This window comes from Cyclopterus lumpus, chromosome 19 (assembly GCF_009769545.1).
Source record: "Cyclopterus lumpus isolate fCycLum1 chromosome 19, fCycLum1.pri, whole genome shotgun sequence".
Taxonomy (NCBI): domain Eukaryota; kingdom Metazoa; phylum Chordata; class Actinopteri; order Perciformes; family Cyclopteridae; genus Cyclopterus; species Cyclopterus lumpus.
The window spans coordinates 14,109,379-14,133,710 of record NC_046984.1 but is presented as its reverse complement, the minus strand read 5'-3'; the positions used below and the strand labels follow the sequence as shown (position 1 = coordinate 14,133,710).

Sequence of the window (24,332 nt, the reverse complement as noted above, 5' to 3'; positions counted from 1 at the left end):
GTGCAGTCCTGCAGGAGTCACATCAACCCGCCTTCTGTTTATCTTCCATCACTCGCAGCGCCGCTCTTTTGTAAATACCACGTCGGGCTTTGCTCAAACAAAGTGATGCTATTTGGACGGGCGCGAGGCTGCTGGAGAATACTGTGGGTGCCCGAGTTAAGACAGCGGAGGATGTTTGCTCGGTGCCAGGAAACTGAATCGAAGTCCTAAATAGACGTTTTTTTGTTATTTGAAATCTGCTAAAATGAATTAAATTAATTGAACAGATAGATGGTTTAGTGGAAGAAGTTTTCACATATTTTTCTAAGTTAAAAATGTCATGTTTTAATTTGAAGTCCATGAAGCCTCTGATCCCAATCATCTTAGTAATTTACAATTACATTCAATCTAATTGATTGAATATGCAGCACTGCATCATATTTCATGAACTGGCCATATGTTTTGGATCCAAAATCTGTAAAGTAGCAACAAACTATAGCTTTTAAATAATTATAGAGGGGATTTAAGTATAAAGTGACAGGTACAAGTATAACAAGAAGTTAAATGTCCCATTTCCGGGTCAGGTTTCACCAAATTGTAAACAAACTGCAATTTGCAATAAGAGAAAATTCCCTTTTGCTCATTTTGACACGTCTCACCAATGACAAGAAAGAACAACACATTTGTGACCAAATGACATGATCATGCAAGAGTCCTGTAGGACCCATGAGTGCATAGCAATAATAATTTATGAAACAAGACTATTTGGGATGTGAATGATTCCAGGTGGGGGTCCCTTTCATTTCTTTTCTGCAAATAAACTGTTTTATCATCGGGCAACTGCTTCAGTTCAGACTTTGTTGTAGCCATGTTGGCATTCCCCCAGATGCCATCAATGAGTACATTGCAGTGCAATGTTCTCATGACTGATGGAAAAGATTGTCAAAAGTACAAAAATATCCCTGCTGTAATAAACCGGGATTAGCTTTGAAGTATAGTGAAGGTGTCGCTGTATGACGGTTTTACTTCTCCCCAATCCCACATCTGCCTGCTCAGCTGTCAAGTCGCTGATAAAAGTGCGATCGTGTCTTTGTTTTCGGTGCAGCATCGAGTCGAAGAGGAAGCACAAGCACAGACATTCCCCTGAAGTTGTTTCATTTTGTTCTAAAGAAAAGCCTCGATCAGCATTCTGCAAACCTACAGTATCCTTTGACCAGCAGCACCGTTATATAACTCACTCTCTCCTGGAAAGCTCTGCATAGCCACAGCAACAACAAAAGGAGAAAAAAACGAAATCTTTGCATAAAACATTCAGAAAGATGAGACCGCACCGATCAACGTCGCAGCAGAGCGAATCTGTTGGTACGATCATGTGATGATGGATGTTGTCAGCGGCTGTTCCCAGCAGTGAGGCGGCACAGAGAGCTAACCGAGGCTGGGAGGCCCGTCGACGTGTCCTAAGCTGACACACTGCGCTGCCTGGCTTGTGCTTGTGTCCCTTACTGAGAATTTAGAAGCAGACCCTGGCAAAAGACCTTCCTGCCGTCTCTGGTGCCAACACGAGACAGCACGCCGCCCACAAAGGGAGAGCTCTGTGTGTGTGTGCGTGTGTGTGTGTGTGTGTGTGTGTGTGTGTGTGTTGTGTTGTGTTGTGTTTGGCAAAGTGTCTGGATGCCAGGGTGTTCTCAGGCTGTTTCCGAGCCCGCTCTGCCAGCGCTGGGTGCATGCTCGAGTGTGTGTGTGTCTGTGTGTGTGCGTACTCTTTTGATCGTGTGGGTGCAGCCAGCTCTGCGGTGGGTCATGACTCAAAGGAAGGACTCAGAACAGGCGGTTCTGAAGTCGACAGAAGGCTCGAGAGACAAATAAAACTCGCTTCTTCGGTCTCCCTTACAATTTCTCCGTCGTCTCTTTTTAAAAAAAAAAAAAATGTTCTGCCTCTCGTTCTCCTACTGTTTAGTTAATCCCTGTGTGTGTGTCTGTGTGTGCATGTGTGCGTGCGTGCCCAGGTATTCGTCACTGCCAAATAAAGGGATGTTTTTAGCGATGATAACGCAGGATGAATAAACCTGTTTGATCACACACACTTTTCTCCTTCCTCTCCATCCCAGAGTAACTGTGGGGAGGTGCTGCGTATCCGCCGGGTGCTGATGAACTCCCCGGAGATCGTGTCCATTGGGCTGGTGTGGGACTCGGACCACTCTGACCTGGCGGAGGACGTCATCCACAGCCTGGGGACCTGCCTGCGTCTGGGAGATGTAAGGGGATCACGCACACACGACACACGCACACGATGCGGCCGTTACAGCACATTAACACATGCCATGGACGCCTATGTGAGCAGCCAAGCACGTACGCCCACATGAATACAAACGCAAGACTCGCAAAGTGGTGGTGGAAAGAGTGTGTGCCAGACTCACCAGTCAGATATTTCCGGTGGTGATTGCACCTCGCAGTCACCATTTTGTCACCCATTGGTTGGTGGACTACAAATGTGATAAATAATAACAATATTGGATGGATTTAAATGAAATTTGGCACAAAAGTTTGTGGTTTTCAGAGGATGAATCCTACTCACTGGGACTATCCTGACTTTTAATTATAATCTTTTTGACTTTTAATCACCAACAGGCCAAAGAAAAACAATTCACGCCTAAGTACCCGCAAAACTACTTTTTGTTTAGTACTAATTATTATGTTCACATGCTAATCTGTGACTATTGTTGGTGTTAAACATTACCTGCCTCAACGTTAGCTCAGTGTTAGTGTTATCATAGTGAGCATGTTAGCATGTTGACTTTAGCTTTCACTATAGCCTCACAGAGCAGCTCGCACGGCTGTAGACTTTTAGTCTCGTTTTTATTCAAATAAAGATTATAATTTATGGCAAAATTGTCAAAGTTGTAGCTTGATAATCGGACTGAATTCTCATCTTGTTTCATTCATTATTTTCCCCCTGACGTCACATTCAATTGACATGCAGTCTGCCAGTTGACCCCAGTTTAACCCCTTAATTTCGAGGTTTATGGTTTACACTTTCTTTTTTTCAACACGGAAGTCAAGTACTGAAGGCTAAATTTATATGTTTGGCATTTAAGTGCTTAAATGATAAAAAACTATGTGGCCGTGTTCAGTTTTCAAGAAAAGTGTATACAAAAAGTGTATATTATAAATACCAGCTGTGTGTGACAGCTTGCCAAGTCTCAACTTTTGAGGAAATTGGGAATGAGTGGATATATTGTTGTTTATTTTTTATTCAAAAGGCACCATGTACAATTTAAGACATAAATGTTACCATTTGTGCACCACCAGATTGTAGCTTTAAGCTAATGTACATCTTTAGGTCGGTAAAAAAACAAGGGCACTTTTCTTAGAATCACTTTGAACACAACTTCGTTTGAAGACATCATAAATAGCGCCTCAACAAGCCTTGTCATATATTCTTTTATATCATCTTATTAAGTCTGGCTTCTCAGACAATTACTTTGAGAGCTGCAGTGTGGCAGTGATCAACGCTCCCTTTTGAAGTCCAAATTTGTAGCTTGTAATCTCTGCTTTCCACATCTTTTGCCACTCCGTGCTGCTCCTAATACAGACTCATCTGACCCATGGACTCGCCTCCTTTGTTTAGTCGCGATGTCAAAGGTCATTCAGAAAACGGAAATATTAAATAAACAATACCAAAAAAAGACTAACTATAAACACTCAAATACACTCATGATGACAAACACAAATACAGGAAACAAACGTGTGCATGCTGTAGAGCCCAGTAAACTCATTCCAGCTCACACTGAAAAACAACAAATTATAACGCATTTGACCACCTGACTTCCATTATTCTCATAAAGCTGCTGCTTTCCCACCTCACACGTGTCCGACCCCCGATGCGCCGTGTCACGACTGAGTAGTGCTGATGCATTTTAATGCTACTGTAACATCTCCAGCTGCATTCTGAAGCGATATATTTATGAATAATGGATAAGGGAATATGTGTTACAGTGAGTCGAGTCCTTTCCTCTATCTCCTGTCTCCGCCTGCTGCTGTTTCCCTCCTTTTCATCCCGCTCCTGTAAGATGAAGCTAGTCGTCAGATACTAATCGGAGGCACAATCTATCGCATTCTCTGCTTATGTTTTTGTCGTTCAAATCAGACAAAGTAAATCCATCTGCCTCCTGTGTCCCTCCTCCTCTCCCACTGCTCTTTGTCTGTCTTCTGCATCTGCTTTCTCTCCTGTTTGCTTCCCCGTCACTCGTTTATGTTCTCTCTCTCCTTAGATTAGATCATTTTATTGCTGAAACGATTAGTCTACTGCAATAAATAGATGGCATCATGTCATTTATCAAGCAGAAATGCTGGAAATGTGCTGGTTGAAACTGATCAGATACTGTATGAGGATTAGCTTTTTGTCCTTGTTTTGTGTCTTTGCTAATTGAATATCTTTGAGGTTTTTTTAGTTGTTTGTCGTCAAAGATTTCCATTTACTTTTCTGCTATTTTGTAGACAAAAGATGAATTGATTAAAATAACGTGATAAGTGCTCACAGTATAGAGTGCAGATCTCTGCTGTCATGTTAATTGAATGAAGCGCATCACACTCCTTTTTCTACTCGCATGTCTCACACAACAGATTTGCTCTCATTTGAATCTACGCAGCTGTCTGCACCGGCTCCGTGCAGCTAAACTGCAGTTCACTGTGTATTAGCCCGGTTAGCTGTTAGCTGTGTGAGCCAAACACACTGTAGGACTCACACCAAAGGAATTCATGAAAATGATTATTGGTTATTGCAAAATATTGTCAAATGCATCTGAATTTGTTTATTGTGCATTTCGTTCCTTTTTTTTGGTAAATGAGTTCCACTCATAGTGCGCGTGGAAGGAGTCTGTAACTGCACAAATGTGTGAGTGTATCATTAACATCATATCAATATTTATTTCTCAAATGTCAAGGTTACAGCAAATACAGGTATTTCGCGACCCCCGTAGTCCAAACTGAAGCAGTTGTTAATCACTAATAGCCGTGTGCAGTCAGCTGACAATAATGCTATGGGATGGTATAACACAGCCGATAAAATGTGTTTTTCAATAAGTGTGAGTCAGTATAACCGAGAGGTCCTTGAGCATACAGTCCAGCTGTGTAGTACTTGTATTGCATTGATCTGTGTCTGTAACATATAACAGGTGTATTACTGTGAGATCTGTGCATCACGTGCATGAAGAGCTGCAGTGTGTGTGCATCGCTGTACATTATGTGCTGCATACAGTGACTGACTACAGTGTGTGTGAAGGATTACTGCATGCAGCATACTGTATAGGTGACCAAAAATGTGCTTGTATTCCCATTAACTCCCCTATCTCTGTCTCCCTCCCCTACCACTCTTCCCTGCATCCCTGCATCCCTCCCTCCCTCCCTGTCTCCTCTCCCTCCCCTCTCTCTCTCTCTCTCTCGCTCTGTAGTTGTTCTACCGTGTGACTGAGGAGAGGGCTCGCCAGGCGGAGCTCTACTTGGTGGGCATGGTGTGCTACTACGGCAAGCACTACTCCACCTTCTTCTTCCAGACCAAGATACGCAAGTGGATGTACTTCGACGACGCCCACGTCAAAGAGGTGAGACACAGTTTGGAGTCTGCATGCTGCAGCGCGGGGAGGGTGTGCAGTGCTGTACAGGGTCCGCTGCATCTCCAGTTGTGCCTGCGAGAGCAGCAGTGACGAGAACTAAGCTGTGTGTGTGTGTGTGTGTGTGTGTGAGTTCAAGTGATGCATGGTTAGTGGGGGCGGCTGGAGATTGATTATGTGCTTATGGTTTATAAATCCCTGTCTTTGTTAAATCGTGGCGCGGGTTTAAGTGCTAGAACTGGTGTTGTGATACTTCAAGCGGGAGCCATAAGGGTGGGTAATGATGTACATTTCGTTGGCGACAGAACCGAGGGAAGCCGGGTTTGTTTGTGTCAAAAGTGTGATTTAAAGTAATACTATATGTCCTTGACACTTGTATCAGTCCCCCGTGCACACAGTTGGACATATGAGGTTATTGAGCAAATGGAAAAGTGTGATAAAATGATATCAATAAGGACACACTGCAGCACAACGTGTGTTTGACCTTCTAATTCTGGTGGGATGTGGTATATCTTAATATGGATAGATTTACTTTCTCTTTGTGTGTGTGTACGTCTGTATGTGTGTTTGTGTGTGTGTGTATGGGTGGGGGTGGGTTATATGTATGTTCACGTGTGTCCTTGTGTGTGTATGTGTTGCCCTGCTGCACCTTTAGATCGGCCCTAAGTGGAAGGACGTGGTGTCTCGCTGTATCAAAGGCCACTATCAGCCCCTGCTGCTGCTCTACGCTGACCCCCGTGGGACACCGGTGATACTGCAGGAGAGCCCCAACCCCTGTACCAGCTCCAACCCACAGCTGGAGCTCCAGCACTGCAGCAGCAAGGCTGGGTACGACAGCGAAGACTCTGGTACGGATCAGATTACTCAGTGGGGGGGGGGGGGGGGACAAGCGAGGTTTCAGCTTTAAAGCCCTGACCTTTAATCCGACTTCTGCTTCTGCGTACTGCAGAGCCTGAATTTATTTGCCTGCCTTCGACTGTAAACATATGGGAACGCGGGATTAACTGAAAGGTCATCTCCCTTTTCTCTCGTTTCCCTCTCAGGTCGGGAGCCGTCCATATCCAGCGATACTCGTACCGACTCTTCGACGGAGAGCTCGAGTCACCGCGCCTCCCGCAGCCGATCCCTCCACCAGTCCACGGGCAGCCACCTCTCCAGCGAATCCCAGACCACAGTGGTCTGTAATCACGACACCGGCACACCGCCGCACGGTGCTGACGCCGGAGGTAATAATGCATTTGAGTTCGGGGGGCAAAGTTACCTGTACAAGTCACCTGTGCTCACAGAGTGCAGCTGCACTTTTGGTCAAACCAACGGCTTCGAACAACTGCACAAGTGACTGCAGTGTTTTCAGAGAAACTGCTAAACTGCGGTACTTGTTGGAGGAACAAGTAAGAGCAAACCGTGGTAATGAAGTGAGCTGTTTGCGCTTCATCCCTGCGGACTCTTCAGGTTATCCGCCTTGTTACTGGTTATTCTCATGTTTACTTGCACTGCTGCCTACATAATTGGTCCCTGTGGGATAAATAAAAATGTTATTGGGTTTACTTTTTCTGTCTTTCTCTCCCACGTTCAGAGTCAGCAGTGGAGGGTCCTCCCCGCCCTCCCTCTCCTCCTCTGCAGGAGTACAAGGAGACGGCCGTCTTCCTCCTCTCCTCCCGCCGGCCACTCACCTCCTCCTCCTCCTCCTCTCGTCCCCTGTCCTCCTCCTCTTCGTCAGGGGTCGGGGGCTGTGAGGGAGGGGCTGGGGGGCCCCACTGGGAGGATGAAAGCACCAGCAGTGAGAGCAAGTCCAGGTACTGAGACAGAATATTTTCACGATTTTATTGTCGTGACTATTTGAATGTGCAGATGTGTGAAGATCAGTAGACCTTTCAGTGGATAAGTGATACGTCCTCTACCTTGAAGATGCAAAAGTCTCTAAATTGTATTTAAGTACTATTATGAATAAATGTGTCTTCAAAAGATGTGTTACAGAGCATCACATGAGCAGAACTACACTGAAGTAGTGTTGGTGGAATAAATGTTTAAAAGCTCCATGTGACCAAACTGTACTTACTTTAACTTGTCGGTCATGTATTTTTTTACTTCTGAAACCCCTTTCAAATGAGTTTCCTACTTTCTTTTAAGAAGATTGTACTGAGCGATGCATGTGCGCCTTCTGAGTATTTTTTTTTACCAGTCAAGTAACTTATATTTGTGGAAGATATCGCCCCCCCCCCCCCCCCCCCCCCCCCCCCCCCCCCCATGTAACATCTTCCTCCCTTGCTTTGTAGTTCTTCAGGAGGCCGCTACAGGCCAACCTGGAGGCCCAGAAGAGAGGCCCTGAACATCGACAGCATCTTCACCCGTCCGAGAGGCTCCTGTCTGGGCTACAACACCCTGCCTGGTCCCTCTCTCCCCTCGCAGCCCCAAGACTTCTTCCCCTTGGCGGGACCCCCTCCCCCCTCACAGCCGGGGCTACAAGAGGTGGAAGGGAGGGAGGCTGGGGAGTTGGAGGCGGGGTTTGGGCTGGTCGGACAGCCCCGGTCTCTGGGCAGCGGGCAAACAATGGGTCCCCCTGCCCCCCCACCTCTGAGAGGGGTAGAGCACCAGCCACGTCTGATCCAGAGGATGGAAAGTGGCTACGAGAGCAGCGAGAGGAACAGCAGCAGCCCCGACAGGTAGGAGACAAATAACAATTACTGTCTCTTCCTTTACGTCCTGTCATTCATTGTCTTTCCCTCTCTGGGTTTCTCTGTCACGTTCAATTTAACTTCTTCGGCTTGAAATACGAGTGTGAGGATTAACAAGATCAAAATGTCCAACAATCCATAACAACGAATCAATCAACCGACAGATTTGTCAAGAGACGTATGATCTGCACGCTCAACAGTTCTTCGTCTTTTGTCTCTTTTTCCTGCTCTCTTTCTCTCTTCGTTTCATTTCTTTGCCTCTACAGGGAGGTGGGGCAACAGAAACGGGTGCTGATGTCAGGACCTTCATGGCGTTCGGTGCCCAAGTCAAAGAGCAGCGGCGCCATCCTGCAGGAGTTGCCCTCCCCCAGCTGGGGCGGCGGCACCAACACAGGTGTGTATTACAACATGCGTTTTGATTTATCTACCGTAACTTGGATTTGACCTGGTTGATCATTTGCATCTTTTTTTTGTGTGTGTGTGCGCAGGCGGACCAGGGCGCAGTGAGCTGGACGAGCTGCAGGAGGAGGTGGCGAGGAGAGCCCGCCAGCAGGAGCAGCAGAAGCGGAGGGAGGCAGAACGGGAGGCTGCCATGGGATTCAACCCCAAACCCAGCAAATTCATGGACCTGGACCAGCTCCAACACCAGGGTATGGAAACATAAAGAGAGGGGGAGAGGGTGGAGGAGAAAGAAGAGATGGGAGGTTAGAAGTTATTTAAGGAGAGCGAATAAGAACCTCTAGAGGTGTCTAACGATGCAGATAGTTTGTTTTATAATATTTAGTCTTTTTTTCCATATAATTGATGGAAATATAATTAAATTTCATATGGACAATTTATTTTCTGTAAGTTAGATCAAATGCAAACTGTCTGCATGGCACAATAGGAGAACAATATGTTTTTTTCTTTTTTATATTTGTGTGAACTGGCCCTTTTAAGAAGAATCCAGCTGCATTAAAAGCTGCACAGAGAAACTGTATATGTTTAAAGAAGAGCCATCACTGACTTATTAGACAATTTCACTCACAAAAAGTAAAAGCAGGTCAAATGTATGGCATTTCAATTGAAGGGTTGTGTGGCTTTTTGTGTGCTTTAGTGTATTTCTATGTTAAAATCTTGCCCGGTGAAGGTTTAAGGTCACATTATCATTAACACCTGTTGTCTAGTTTAGTAGTCACAGTGACTTATACATTCTGACCTCCTCTTTGTCCTCATTCCCATCTGTTCCTCGGTCTCTCCATCTGTCTCCCTCCGTCGGAATATTTTTTCTTTTGTCCGTGTCATCCATAAGGGTTTAATGTCAGCATAAGTGTGTGTGTGTGTGTGTGTGTGTGTGTGTGTGTGTGTGTGTGTGTGTGTGTGTGTGTGTGTTTTTGACATTTACAGCTAGCAAAGCTCAGAAAGCAAATCCTGGTCCGATCAGGTTTTACGACTCCTGTGGGACGTTTACTGACCCACGTTAAGAGTGGGAAACTTTCTCGGGGTGATTTCCATTCAAAGTCACAATTCCAAGTTCAGAGCTCTAGGGAATTCACAATGTTTGTTAGCTTGTGTGTACACCGTGTGCGTTTTTCTTCCTGTGTGTTTGTGTCTCATGTAGTCATGTCTGTATGTGTGTATCTTCGCGTGTGTGTGTGTGTATGTGTGTTGCGTTGTGTTTTTCATGTGAGTCGTGCACCTTAAGTCAAACTTAAAGGTCCACGTCAAAGTCAATTTACCAGAATAATGAGACTGTAATGTCTTCTGTGGCTCTGGAGGAGCTTCTGGCGTAATTACTCATTTTACATCAGATGAGTCATGTTGGGCTTCGGGACTCCTCATTTACATTACTAAATGGGGCCATGGAGTTTTGAAAGACTTAGTTACGTACCAGGAATGGAGGGTCGAACGAAAAACGTGCATTATGGGAGGTGTAGGATCCATTGTTTTTGGAGATTGACTCATACTGGAGACTAAATGCTGGTAGTTGCATCAATATATTCTAGTTGCATCCAATATATCCTTCAGCACACGCTACCAGCTCTGTTGGTGCACCAATGTGGTATCGACTGAAATATCCCAACGCCTATTGATCAGATTGCTTGGATGTTTTGTGCAGACATTTGTGGTTTCAAGAGGATGTATCCTCCCTGGCTCTGTTGTTGACTTTTCCTGTAGAGACTCAACAATGTCATTTGTCCAAACTAATGAGTTTTACCATCGGCCTTAGCTCTACTTTGTGTTTTCACTACGTGTTCACATCCTAACAGGTCGATTCGGAAATGCTGAACATCATACCTGGTAAATCTGTTCAGCATGCTGACATTAGCATTTAGCTCCAAGCGCCGCTGTGCCAGAGTACAGATCGTCACGGAGATGCCAGCACGGCTGCAGACTCTTAGTCGTGTTTAATCTGTCTCTGGCAAGTCCCCCGACTTTGTGGATTTGCAGCACTAAATACACAATCAGGACTTGGGACTTGAGTTGGACGTGATTGCTGTGAGCTGACTTATTTCAGTCTTACAAAAGGGAAAACATTAAGATACAAAAACTATTCTCGTGGGTAGCATTCAGACACTTTAAAGATCTCTGTCTTTGTGGCTTGACTTTGACACGATGTAAATGACACACAACGCTGATTAAGACTTGCTCTGACAGACTCGACACTCAGAAAACAGCTCTGGTGTGGTCCACATTCCCTTATGTATGTGTGTGTGTGTGTGTGTTTTCATGCATATTTGGTTCCTGGATCCACACATATGTATGTTAAAAAGATATGTGTTTGTGTGTGAGGGAGCCTTGTCCGAACTGCAGGTGTGCAGGTTTTCCCCTCCAGCTCAGCACCTACTAAATCTATATCAGGGATTATCATGTTGTGTCCTGTCTGTCCTACTGTGTGTGCTTCAGTGTGTTCAGCCTCACGTACCTGACACACACACACACACTCACACACACACACTCACACACACACACACACACACACACACACACACACACACCCCTGTGAGTACACTCAACCTTGATGAAGTGAAAGGACGACTTGCGAATGAACAGATGGCATCACTATCGGTGCGGTTACGTAACAGAGTTTTGGTTTTCCCCCCACATCCGTATTGACGGTTTCAGCCGGACTCTAAGCAATCTGCCTCGGTGTTTTAGAGGATGTTACAGCCAATGACAACAACACAGCGGCCATCAACCCTTCTCTTATTCCGTCTCTGTCAACCAAAAGTCTGCTCTTTTATTGTCCTCTTCTGCATCTTTTTGTATAACAAGCTAACACCATTCAGGGTGCGTTCAAAAGGCCACGCGACCATAGAAAGCGTTGCACTTCTGTCCACACCCTGTCTGGTGTCTGTGGCTTCATGAACGTGGCCTTTACTTTGCTCCTCATGTATCTAATATTTTGACTTACTAACTACAGTCCCAAGTTTACAGATTGATGCATTTACTCTAGAGTTGCAAAGTGGGAAGAGATGCTGGGTGTGGGAATATGTTCACCCCCCTGTAAAGTCGTTCTGATTTATAGTTTCCTTACAGTGTTATCGTCAGTGTTGGTCAACACAATTGGTTAAACTAAGTGTAACAGCACAGTAGCACAAGTAGAGAGTTTGTTATACTGGACGGAAATATGAAGTTATCATAAACTTGCACCAGGCTTTAGGTGCAAAACACCTGCGTGTATTAAATTGAGCATTATTACGTCATATTTCTCATGGATGTAACTTTTAATTCGTAGGAGTATTAATATCTCAAAAGTTACATTGTTTTAAGATACTATAAGTTGATCATTAACATATACAATTTTATTTTGTATGTATTGTTTAACCGATCCAAAGAAGTTCTTCAACTGTCACACAACATTGTCACTAAAATAAAGAGGACGCCCGATAATAAATCGTCCCACTCTGCAACTCTGAACGTGTAATGAAAAACACAGCCGTTGAGTTACAGTAGGAGCGTATTGCATGCCGGCCCCCTCACAACCACTCCTTCTGCTCTTCTTCTATTTTCTCTGTCTCCTTTGGTCTCAGCTGTTCTTTCACCCTCGTACTTTGTCTCTGTCTTTGTCTTTTACTCTCTCTCCTTCTGATATTCTTGTTGTTGTTTTCTTTCCTTTCACGTTCCCTCACTTTCTTTCTCTCAGCCACTTATATCTTCCTGTCTTTTTCTCTGTCTTATCTCCCACTCTGTTGTTAACATCCTCAGCTGTGCTCAGACCCCTGCATGAGGCTAACGCTCATAGCGGATTGGTTGTAGCTGCGTGCATGAGGAGCACTGGGGGCCCAATCAAACGCAGGCAGGAACAGGAAATGGAACGGGAGACAGGAAGCACCCAACCACAGGGGCCTCGCAGGTACCACCACTGTCCCCCCCTTCATGTGTCCACAGCGGTGCCTGTCTCAAAACCACCTCCTTCCTCCCTTCCTCCCTCCCTCACTTGGTGTGTGTCCTCGGCTCAAGCTGTCCCCAAACCCAGCCCGGGACTCCTCTGGGCGTGTCCTCTGGGTGCTGGCTGTCTAAAAACACCTCAACACCCTCATGTTTGTGTCTTCAGCTCTGACTGCCCAAAATCCCAGAACCCTTTTTTTTTTGTATTTTTTAATCCAAGCACTGCACTCTCCCATCCAGCTGTGTGTGTGTGTGTGTGTGTGTGTGTGTGTGTGTGTGTGTGTGTGTGTGTGTGTGTGTGTGTGTGTGTGTGTGTGTGTGTGTGTCTCACACACACTCGACTACATACAGTAACTTCTTATCCCCTTTGTGCTTGTGTGTTTGTTGCAGTGCAGTAAAAATCTGCTTTGCTCGGCTCTGTGTAGCCATCGAGAGTAGAAAGAGGGAGACGGAGTCGCTCTGCTTTTCCGTGCTTCACTGCTTCTCTGCGCTGTTGTTGTGCTGCTCTTTGTAGCTGTCGGCTTCCCTCTGCTCTTTGTGCGCCACTGATCTGTCCCTCTGTACGCGTAAAGCTGCTGTCCGTCGCTGTATTTCTGTCCCGTGTGCTGCCGTGCGATTCCTTCCTTTGCTGTGGTTTGTTTGTTGTTGTTTTTCTCGCTCTTTGCTGCTGCGTTTGTGTGTCACCGTGAGTCCGCCCGCTTCCCTCCCGACGTGTGAGTTTGGCTGTGTGAGGAGGGGAAGGAGAGCTTCATTAAAGTTACATATTTTTTTATATTTCAATAGAGTGAGGCCGCTTCTCTAGGAGCTGATATAAAGAATATATCACATTCAATATAGTTAAATAATAATAATTAGACTTGCAGGCAAGTATTGGGCCCAAGCATCCCATGGATTTAATTATTTATTTACTTATATCTTTGGGTTTTGGACTGTTGGTCACACAAAACAAGCATCTTAAAGATGTCAACTGTGGACATTGTAACAGTGATTTTAAAGAGTTGTATTAACCAAATTGTTATAAATGAATTAACCAAAATACTCAAAAAAGAAAAAGCATTGAGTGGTATATAATAAAGGAGATTAAATCGAATCAAAATGCGTATACAAATGCAATAAAAAAGTTAAAAACTATTGATTGCAAAGGCCCATTCTCCTGGTTTTTATCACAGAGGATCTCGGGTTAAACTCATTTGAAGTTAGAAATACAAGGTGATACGGTAAAGTAAGACAATGGTTGATTTACTTACTTAGTCATGTTAATGTCTTTAAATGTGTTTCATTAAAACTACGAAGTTTAAGCTGCAGCAAAATTTGTTAAAAAAATAATTAATTGTAATTCCAGGAGGGAGGGAAGGAGGAGGAGGTAAAGCTGCAGCGCTCGGCTTCTTTTATTACCTTCCTCCTCTCTATTGATCAACACAAGCCTCAGATTTATAGCTCGCTGCTGCAAAGCCTGCTGGGTAATTACTAAGGCTGAAAAGAAACGGCAGAGTTCAGTGTGGGGGATGGGGGCGGACACTCACGTAGACAGACCGTCTTTAAAAAAATACACACACACGTTTACAGACTTGCTGTGCATACATACCAACACACACACACACACACACATTAGTTTACCATGCGCACACTCACACTGCTACACTGATAGATGTGGTACACAACCTCTGCAGAGAGGATCCACTAATGTTCAACATATATCATCCTCCACATATCAATGTATGTAAATTAATAAAGTAATATAACAGCCCGCTCCAGACTGTAGAGGCCACGTTTATTCTCAGTGTTGATCTACTGCATCAGCGCAGCAGTGGCTGGAATGCTGTTTTGATAATCAGAATAAATTCTTCAAGTCGTTGGTTGTGTGAGGATGTGGATGTCAGTCAGCTGAGCTTGTGCCTCCCTCATGAACAGCATCCCGGACACAAAGCGCTTGTGCTTGCACAAGGCTGCATCATTGTGTGTGTGTGGCTGTGTGTTCTGTAGGAACGTGAGCTTGTGTGTGCGTCTGTCTTCTGCTTGTTTATCCTGGTGTGCTGTTGTGACCTTCCCTCTATGCAGTAACTTACCTGACGTCAGAGCAGCTCAGTTTATTTTTGGGGTGTGGGGGGGGGGGTTATTCCGTGCTGCTTGCTGATTGACACCCTCCTTCTCTTGTGTCCTCCAGTGAACAGCCTGGCCCGGTCCAAGTACTGCTGACGCCCAATCAGGAGGAGGAAGAGGACCAGGCAACGCCCAACCAGGACGCTGCTCTGGACCCGGACCCGCCCCCTCCACCCTATCGGCCCGCTCCCCCTCGACCCCTGCTCACCCTCAGCATCCCTCACCCTTGTGCCCCTTCGAGCCAAGGGGAGGAGGAAGAGGGCGGTCGCATGGGGAGGAGACGGGAGGAAGGCCAGGATGGGAGGGAGGGATCGGGAGTGAGGCTGTGCGAGTTGCTGCAGGCAGGGGGGGTGAGTGTCAGACCCCTGGGAAAGCACTTAGCCATCTCCCTGCCCTCGCTTCCCCTGCGTCTCTGGGATACACACACCACACACACCGCACACTCCACACACCTTGAACCCACACGCACACACCCTCCCCCTCCCCCACCCCCTCTGCCCTCTCCTCCTGCCCCATCTTCCCCCCTGGAAGCCTCTGGGCAAAGGAAACCTCTCACGCCTCTCTGGCAGCCCCCTCAGCCTCATTCCACCGCCGGTGCCGCTCAGCATTGGCCGAGGCCCGAAGCTGCCGGCGACAGCGGCACACGTCATTGGTCCTCCTGGAGTTTGGACCGCCCCGACGCCGTGGTGACGCCGTATGACACGCCCCCGGACCGATGTGTCCCCATCAGGCCGCAGACCACCAGTCAGCACTACAGCTACAGTTGCCAGTCCTCTCCAGGGCACTATAGCTCCCAGCATGCCCCGGGGCAAAAGGGGGATCCCTGCTGTGACTGCGAAGAGGCTGAGCTGTCTGAGCTTGACTCCCTTTACCAGGCCAGTCTGCTGGCTGGAAAGACAGGTACACACACACACACACACACACACACACACACACACACACACACACACACACACACACACACACACACACACACACACAGGCACAAAACCAAGAGCTACCACAATACAACTTCTGAAATGTATTACAATTACATATATGAACAAGTATTATGTTACAGTTTAATTTTAGTATGAATTACTAAAAGAAAATTATAGTATAGCTGAAACGATAATTAATTAGTCAACTATTTTGATTATTAATTAATTTTGTGAGCAATTTATCAGCGTTATATTTCATTATTAACATCGCTAATAGAGCAGATCTGCATGTTTGGGATTAGATGGACTTAATGATTAATCAACAAATAAAATAACTGTTGCAGTTCTATGGTACTGTATACTCAAGTTTACTGTTAATTATCTAAACAGAAATTATCCCTAATGTATGTTATTAAGTTTGAACTCAATTAGAGCCAAAATTAACAGGAATTGCACTAAAATATTTACAAATTGTTGCACAAGACCTTGAGAGTTTTTTAAGTTTGCTGAGATGGTGCAACCATGAACAGAAACACGTCAGTTTGAAGATTTTAGTCGATAAGTGTGATGCTTTAGTAAAGGGCTGCAACAGAATTCATGTTAAATAAATAATGTTTTACCTTGATTATGTAAGGGTATGGATTTATGAACATATGGATATTTTTTTTTTTTAAGCTTCCACTAAAATAGGAGACAGCATGTTTTTAGAGACCATCCTTGTATGTCCGTCTTTTGACCTCCAGCCCTGCGTGTGTGTGTTTCCAGGCTGCAGCCCATCAGAGAGGCTCATATCAAGGGTGGGAGGCCAGGCTCGCTCCAAGACCCCCAACGCAGACATGGAGAGGAGTGTGTACGGAGCGGGCTGCACCCCCACCTACCTCAACAAGGTAACAGCCACGTCTTTTCCACAGGTCGTCTGTCGGATCCATTTTCCAGCGTCTGACAGACATGTTCTCCCTCTGCAGCCAATGATGTTGCGGGATCTGCGTTTTGGGGTGGAGCCCGATGATGGGGAAAACCTGAGACCAATCGGACGCAGTCTGAGCGGCACATTGGTGACCTCGCGCCGCAGCCGCCTGACTGCAACCCGCAGCTTTGTGAGTGTGACTTCCTGTACTATGTCGCCCCCCTGTGGCCGCGCTGTTGAACTGCACCTGCCCTGACGTCCCGTGGCCGTTGGACTACCCATAGCTTTCCCCTGTGCTCCTCTCCCCCGGCCGTTTGTCTCGTTTCTCCCGTTTTGTGCTGCTTTACGACTTCCAATCTGTCCTCCTCTCTCTGCCTCTCCTCCTTCTCTATCGCTCTCAAAGGTGAAGCAGGCTGATGTCAGGGCCTCTCCTTGCTTACTTCCTCTCTTCTGAGTCCCTGTTGCTATTCCACCACTATCATCACCTCCATCATCCTCATCACCAACACCTTCTCATCACCACCTCCCTCCACCTCTTCACAGGTAAACACTGCGCTGGGCACACGTGACTCTCATATTACTCTTTTAGTCTTTAAAGGGAATACCACTCATCTGCTTAAGACTTGGAAGAGTGTACTTATTTTCTTGGTTGAGCTACTTTGAGTGCCAGAAAAGAGAGAGAGTGTGTGTGTGTGAGGGAGAAAAAGAGAGAGAGAAATCAGGTCAGATTAGCAAAGTCCAATTATTTACTTGGTATGTTATTCATTTTTTTGGTGAACCTTTTTAATTCCTGGCAAACTCACCATGGCACATAAGTAGGTTAAGCCACTATTTGCACATCGCTATATCCTGGGGATGTGCATTCATTTAATAACTGTGGAGACCCAAATGTTATGTTCACCCCTGTGCAAATATGCCAATTTAGATAAGCTCTCCAAAATACAACACCATAGCTTCTATAAAATAATACAATATCTATCTATACAATCATTCTTCTTTTAAGGATCCCAAATGAGCCGTGAACAACAGCATCGTTTGAACCTGATCCACATTCAGAAACAATGCAGGTTGAATACTATTATTGTAATACTACTATTAATAATAATGGCATTATTTCGCTCTAAACCACAGTGTGGATCAACTGGCTTAATGAAGGCACTGCTAGTCTGAAGAAGAAAGTCTTGACGTATCCTGATTATGTCAGTTCTCGTCAGCGCTTCACTTTATAGAGGAAACGCTGACAACAGAAACAGATATGGAATATATCAAACTAGTGGGAGAAGCTGCCTGAGGCACCTAAATAATAAACAAACCCGGAAACAGTTGTGATACAAATACAAAACATCAAGTAGACACTCACTCATAAAACATCACATTTATTTTCTGTCTGTCTTGGATGTGAAACAAGCCCCACAACCATATAAAAGGCTTTATTCCCCAATCGTTGTCGGCTGCCTCGCTTTTGTTCTGTGCACGTAAACGTTACATCCTGGTTTCAGAGCCCTCGGGAAAAGAGCTCGAGTATTCTGAGAGGAACCAGGAAACTGACAGCCGGGTTCTGATCGTTCACTGGAATCGAGACACAGTGGCACGCTTCAGAAACGTGGATATACGGTTTTATTAATTACACAGAAAGATGAATAACCGGGTTTCTGATGTCATGACCAGAAAAGGATGATAGTATGCATGTAAATGCTTTGGTGTGACATTTCAGATGGTTTCTGGTTGACTTTTCACAGTCCATCAATTAGCCATAGGACTGGAGGAGAACCAGTAGTGAAAAGCTTCCACCAAAGATCCCATGGCATGTTGTTGAGAGCACCATTTGTTTGTGTCAGAAAGGCTCAAGATGGCAAATTCTGTACTCTTTAAATCTCCGAATAAAATAAATAGTTTACCCCTTAAACACCTGAAAATGGTTGAATTTGAGGTCCACCTTCATACTGATCCGACCCGTTGTCTCCTCTCTTGTCTCAGGAGCTGCCGGGCGGCGCAGGGAGCTTCTGGTTGTGTCTGACAGGCGTCAAGCTGCCTTCTGACCAGAGTCCGGCTCTGCATCACTGACGTCTCACAGGCGTCCACCTCCGCGCGGGGCGGCGGCATCCTTGACGGGCCACGCCGTGACGGACCTGGAATCGGCTCGGGAGGATCCAACTCGACTCCTATCCTGTTCCTCCTCCCGCAAAAAAAAAAAACCAACATGTACACGCAAACACATGCACGCACACATGCACATCTGCACTGATGTAGAGCCTCCCTCAGCGCCTGCAGCACCCTGCTTAGCCTCTCCTTGCCTCCCTCCCTCCCTCCCTCCCTCCCTCCCTCTCTCGACCTACTCTTCTGTCTATGCAGTCACTCTGACCCCCAACTACAACCTCAACCTTCCCCCCTTACTTCCCGGGACTGTTGTTTCTTGTCTCCCCCCTGGGTTTTCAGAGGACCTCCCCGTGCAGTCAGCCTGGCGAGCGTGCCGCTTTAGTGGCATCGTTGGCTTGATCGCTCACTTGGACCGGGTCCGACGGGGACCTGAGCTCTCGGCAGACTTGTCCTCCATCATACGGGACCCTCAGCTCAGGGGGAGACTCTTACCAAGTAGCTACGCCTCTTCCTCTTTCTTCACGGGCGTTTCCTGTTGGACGCACACAAAGCAGAACTGGGTCTGTTTCAGATGGACAGCCATATTTTGTGTTTCTTTCTTCCTGTGTGCGCGCACAGTAAAACCCGCCCGAGACCGAACTCACTAATAGCTAAAAGTCATGTACAGAAACACTCGCGTATGAAACCTGTATGTTAATTAATAAGACCTTATGGAATGTTGATAATGATAATTAACAAATATTGCTAAACTTAAAGTGGTACTTCCTCATGTCTGCATTTCAAATAGGAGTGGAGTGCACTTCACAAGTGTCTAGCTGGAGTTTTCGCCCCCTAAAAACCGCTCGCCGACCTAATGACAGCTCTCCCGTTTCTACCGGGAGATTAAACAAGAAAAGCGTTTCCTTTTTCTCGGCTACTTTCCGCGTTCCTTTTTTCCAGCCGTTGTTTATTCGCGCTTGCTTTCTTTCTTCCCGAAAACAGGGAGAAACGGTAGCACCAGAAACGGGCCAACGGGGGAGGAAGGCGGTGAAGGAGTGAGAGCATGTAGGCTAGGAAACCCTTCTCTTAGGCTTTATCGATGAATAAAAGAGATGACTCAAGTGCGCTTTACAAGGTGACTTGGCAGAAGTGCACTTTCCGAAAGGCTATTTGACTGAGAAGCGGCTGGAGAGAAGTCGATGGCGTTTGTTTTACTTAAAGGCCTCAGGTGAACTTCAGTGGCACTTATCAATTCACACTTTATTATTTCTCCCTCCCACTGAAACTGGTTTTGAGACCTCAGATGTGAATAGAAAATGCTCATCTTCAGCCTGAGACAGTGAGATGTCTAATATGAATATGCTTTATATGATATATATGTATTAGAGGTATATTTTCAGCCAGTGAGCTATCTTCTTCAGAGATGTCAACCATTCCTCAGTTGTATTAACAGTTATTATACAGTGTTGAACAGTTATAACTTAATTCACCCCTTTACTGAGGAGCATTCTGGTATGTGTAGAATACTTTTATTATATGCTTTATCCTATTAAATATATAAAATAACAGAGTCCTTACACAACAACTGGCCAATGTAAAGTTCTTCAAGAATTTTAATGATGTTGATCGATCGTTGTAACTAAACCAAAGGTTGGCACTTAACTCAGAGAGCGTATTTATTAACATTGCTGTTCTTATTTTAATTTAGGTTCAGATTTTGTTGTTGCCGTTATTGTTATTGTTTGTTTGTTTGTTTATTCGGGTTCTGGATGTGGGAGAATGTAGCCAATTGTAGCGCATGAGTCCGCTATGCAAATCAACCTTCCCTCACAATCCTGTATCAGAGACAGTCAGGAGGCAGACACACCCACCCAGGGGCGCTCTCATGGACTCAGAGGTGGAGGAGATCTCATGTTTAAATGCTGCTGGTGAACTTCGTTGTTCTAACTTACTACGTTTTCAACCGCCGGAAATGCAAAAAGAGAGCGACGAGCAGGAGGGAGAGAGCCAAAAGGGAGAAAGAGAGCGAATGAATGTAAACGAAAAAGGATGAAAGTGTGTGTTTGTGAATGATGCGGTGGTCGGAGGCGAGAGGGGTTTGAAGAGTGGTAACCACTGCAGACGGTTCGCTGTATGTGGGTGTGTGTAGGCTGTGTGTGTCAGTTCTGGGGTGGTGTTGCTCGGGGAAAGAGGGAACCTGTATTTTTGCAATAAAGTTATTACCAATGCACTCCCACAGGGGGCGTAACCACCGTACAACGCCTGTGTCGTCGTTTGTTTGTTTGTTGTTTTGTTTGTGGGAAGATGAGGAGTAAAGGTGATGTCCACTGGGTTCAGGCACCTGGTACAAAAAACATATCTGTGATTTGTTTTTTGCATAAAATGTTTACACACACATTTATTTTATTCTCTAAAGAATCATTCAATCCATTTTAATGGTCTATTTTCACACCACACAGGTAATAAATAATTATTAGAGCCCAGAAAAAGCACCTAAATATTTTAACAGGTGTCAGCTCTTGTGCCGTTTTTACACATGAAAAATGACCTAAATTACTCATCACAGCACTCATTTCTGTAATAATGTCAAATTAAAGATAATGCTAGGCTGCTGACTCAAAGGCCTCGCGTCATGATAAGAAACAATATCAATCATATCTTTGGAAAATGAGACCTTTTCTTAATTAGTCATTATACTTTAATTCTATTGTATTAGGGCAGTGGCATGAAATTCAATAGTTTCCATGATACAAGTAATGTTATACTTTTAATTAGAGAAAGTGCAAACATGTAGCATGCTGAGCCTTTTTCTTTATTCCAATAGTTGGACATATCATAATTAGGCTTTCTCTTTTAAGACTCAGACACAATAACAACGCAGGACACTTCATAGAATACTTTAACAACTTAATTGCAATGTAAGTCTTAATATTAACACTTATTGGTATTCTCTTGTGCATGTAAATGAAGATTGTAGGGCTAATTAATTTGGGGAATGTAAACGGGAAGAAGAACGTTGTCACAGGGCCAGTTAGCTGTGGACTGCGACTTGAGTCCCATTTTTGTTTAGACAATATGTGTTAACATTTTGGCAAATTAGCACAATTGAAAGTATGAGTTCATGCTTGTAATTTTTCGTTACTTTGATACCGAAGAAAACGTAAAAATGTGAAGATTATCGGCCAAGTATGGAGCTTCTCATGTCTATGATTTATGGTCAATCTTTGCAATGGACATCGGTTATCATTAAGTGTCAGTCACACTGAATCTAAAAAAAGATTTTAATGTCTGTATGTTCATATTTGGCAGAGTTATGACACCGACAAGGAGTAACACTATTATTTTGACGTTAACTGAAACTCAAGTCAGATTTTTAAAATGCTGATTAAAAAATGTTTAATTGTGCTTCACAGATGTACACGATGTGTGTGGCGTGTGGCCCTGTATAGAACATATAAGTAATTTATTTAAGCAATAGCCAGAATAACTTTGAGGTACTTAAGCCTACTTCAATATTTCCCTCATCTGTAATGTTACACATTTCGGTGGGAATTATTGTAATGATATGCATAACCTACATCTTATACTTTTGTACTTTTTTGACATAATGTAAGTTTTGAATGCAAGACTTTTTTTTAACCTGTAACAGAATCGGCTGTTTATAACGTGCGGTACTAGTTCTTCTTCAATAAAAGACACACGCAAAGATGCATTTTTGCAATGTGGAACATATATTTTTTATTTGAAATTAAGTAAAGATTATGTATATGTGGATCATTGTTTCTACTGTAAATGTGATCATAACCACCATCAAGTGTCGCAGTGTGTGTGAAGCCTCCATGTCCATGTGTGGTTGTGTTGACCAGACTGCAGTCTGGGCCTCTGCCACTAGGTGGAAGCAGCGATGCACTGGCCTCACACACACACAGACGCACGCATGCACACACACACACACACACACAGCCCTTTTAACTCAAGGTGACAAGAGTTTGCTAGAGTTCTTGCTGAGGAATCGGGACGAAGAAATCTCAGAGAAAAATGGGATGAATCAATAGCCATTAATTAATGACCTTTTCTCTCCGGTACCGGGAGAATACATTTAACGCGTCTGTTATGTCATTGTGTGTTTATGCTTTTCCTGCTATCCTAATGAGATCCAGTGACCTGAATTCAGAGATACTGTAGGACGCAGTCCTTTTAATTGGTCCTCTGTCCTCGCTTCTCCAAGGGCTGCAATGTGTGACGGTTAATGTACTTTTCACATCTCCGCTTAGAACAACCTTCTTCCTTGATATCAGAAGGGACGTGTCTGCAGTACGATTGTTCAAATGCAAATTTACAGGCCTCTGCCAACAATACAGAGACTTGCACACAAAGATTGTCGGAGTATTCGGAAGCCAAGGCTACACGGACACTAATGTTGGGGTGCAACGTTATACCTTCGTCGTTGCATGTTAATGAACGATATATGAACAATGCGAGTGTATGCAAGGAGACGCTTAAATCCGTCAAGAATGAGGTTCATAAAAGATGTGAAGTTGTGTACGTTTAATGCTCTAATTAGAGACACAATAGTGATGATTTTGTATTTAATGACTGAGAGGTCGCTGAGAGAAGGAGACATCTCTCTTAAAAATGTCGCCCGCCTTTCTCAAGCGTCGAGACCAACACAACCCAAATGAATCAATTATCTTCATTGTCGGTGGGTAATAAGCTTAAGAAACTCTCTTCCCCTGTGGTACAAGTACATTTGAGGCTCGTGGAAATATCAGTGTTTTTTGCAACCAAAGGGGCAACCGAAAAAAACGCCGATTCTGACATTTTCACCGAAAAGGTCAACTTTCACGGACCGTCTGTGAAAGGGTTAAAGTTCTAAGAAAAAAACAACAACAAAGTAGTGGATCGACTTTTCGACAGACATTTCCATCCTTGGAGCCGATGCTGCTGCGGCTAAAAACAAATGGAAAGGAAATGTGAAGATAAAAAAAAACTGATGGGAAGCGTATACAGCACATGTTGCGTTTTCCTCTCAATATTCTCTCGATAGGTTTTCAGCTATCTTGTTTTCCCGAAGTCAAATGTTCACTGTATGTTTTCCTGGTATGTTGAAATCACCTACAGCTTTTAACCCACTGATGTTAAACTCCTTCCAACCTAAGCAATCAAATTTGCCGGCAAGACAGTTTTGTTGATATTATATTGATATTTCCACAGTGACTAAATTAATTTTTACCATTTAAAGTGCATGTGAAACATCCCTCTGTCTTTGTTCGGTTGTAATTTAAACTGGGAAGACAGCCCTGACCAGTCTCCTACTATGACGACCCGAGGAACAGAGCAAATCAAAAACAATATTCCATTCAGCCTCCTGAATTTTGTGAGAAAAGAACAGATGATAATTTTAAAAAACTGAGACTTTCTCTAATCTTTTTGGTGTAGTCTAAAGCAGTGGTTCTTCTCAATAATGTACATACGCCCTTTGAAGAAATATTTCAGCCGAGTACCCCTCAAACATCGAAACACATTTTTGGTTAATAGTCAAATTGGAGTGTTATTCTTTTTTTAAGCCAGTATTAGCCCTGAAAGCTTTTGTTGACATGAGGTGGATCAACAGAAGGAATAGAAATATACAAAGTATTACACTTTAAGAAAAAAACCTTCCTGACTGATACACATAATGGGAGTTTATGATGGT

The 24,332-nt window shown here is 44.5% G+C and overlaps 2 protein-coding genes across 2 annotated transcripts in view; both read left to right on the top strand.

The window, feature by feature from the left end:
* The window catches only part of LOC117748628 (inactive ubiquitin carboxyl-terminal hydrolase 54-like), a 31,512-nt gene extending 16,576 nt beyond the window's left edge, over nucleotides 1-14,936 (top strand). The window contains exons 7-15 of the mRNA XM_034558572.1: nucleotides 2,088-2,234; nucleotides 5,430-5,579; nucleotides 6,244-6,436; nucleotides 6,632-6,814; nucleotides 7,165-7,384; nucleotides 7,865-8,251; nucleotides 8,530-8,657; nucleotides 8,752-8,913; nucleotides 14,799-14,936. Coding sequence (XP_034414463.1) covers nucleotides 2,088-2,234; nucleotides 5,430-5,579; nucleotides 6,244-6,436; nucleotides 6,632-6,814; nucleotides 7,165-7,384; nucleotides 7,865-8,251; nucleotides 8,530-8,657; nucleotides 8,752-8,913; nucleotides 14,799-14,830 — 1,602 coding nt within the window. The 3' untranslated portion in view covers nucleotides 14,831-14,936. The remainder of the gene's footprint in view (nucleotides 1-2,087; nucleotides 2,235-5,429; nucleotides 5,580-6,243; nucleotides 6,437-6,631; nucleotides 6,815-7,164; nucleotides 7,385-7,864; nucleotides 8,252-8,529; nucleotides 8,658-8,751; nucleotides 8,914-14,798) is intronic.
* Nucleotides 14,937-15,003: 67 nt separating this feature from the next.
* Nucleotides 15,004-19,696, top strand: LOC117749115. Its single transcript, XM_034559330.1, has 6 exons — nucleotides 15,004-15,634; nucleotides 16,420-16,541; nucleotides 16,620-16,751; nucleotides 18,539-18,605; nucleotides 18,998-19,218; nucleotides 19,640-19,696. Exons 1-6 carry the CDS (start codon nucleotides 15,004-15,006, stop codon nucleotides 19,694-19,696), a joined length of 1,230 nt encoding a protein of 409 aa, XP_034415221.1.
* The last annotated feature ends 4,636 nt before the right edge of the window (nucleotides 19,697-24,332 follow it).

Excerpts from the sequence above, each read along its gene's own strand:
- LOC117749115 (XM_034559330.1), top strand. The coding sequence starts at position 15,004 with ATGGGGAGGAGACGGGAGGAAGGCCAGGATGGGAGGGAGGGATCGGGA. Across the intron at positions 15,635-16,419 it reads TCTGCTGGCTGGAAAGACAG|GCTGCAGCCCATCAGAGAGG; the intron begins GTACACACACAC and ends GTGTGTTTCCAG. Across the intron at positions 16,752-18,538 it reads TGACTGCAACCCGCAGCTTT|GAGCTGCCGGGCGGCGCAGG; the intron begins GTGAGTGTGACT and ends CTCTTGTCTCAG.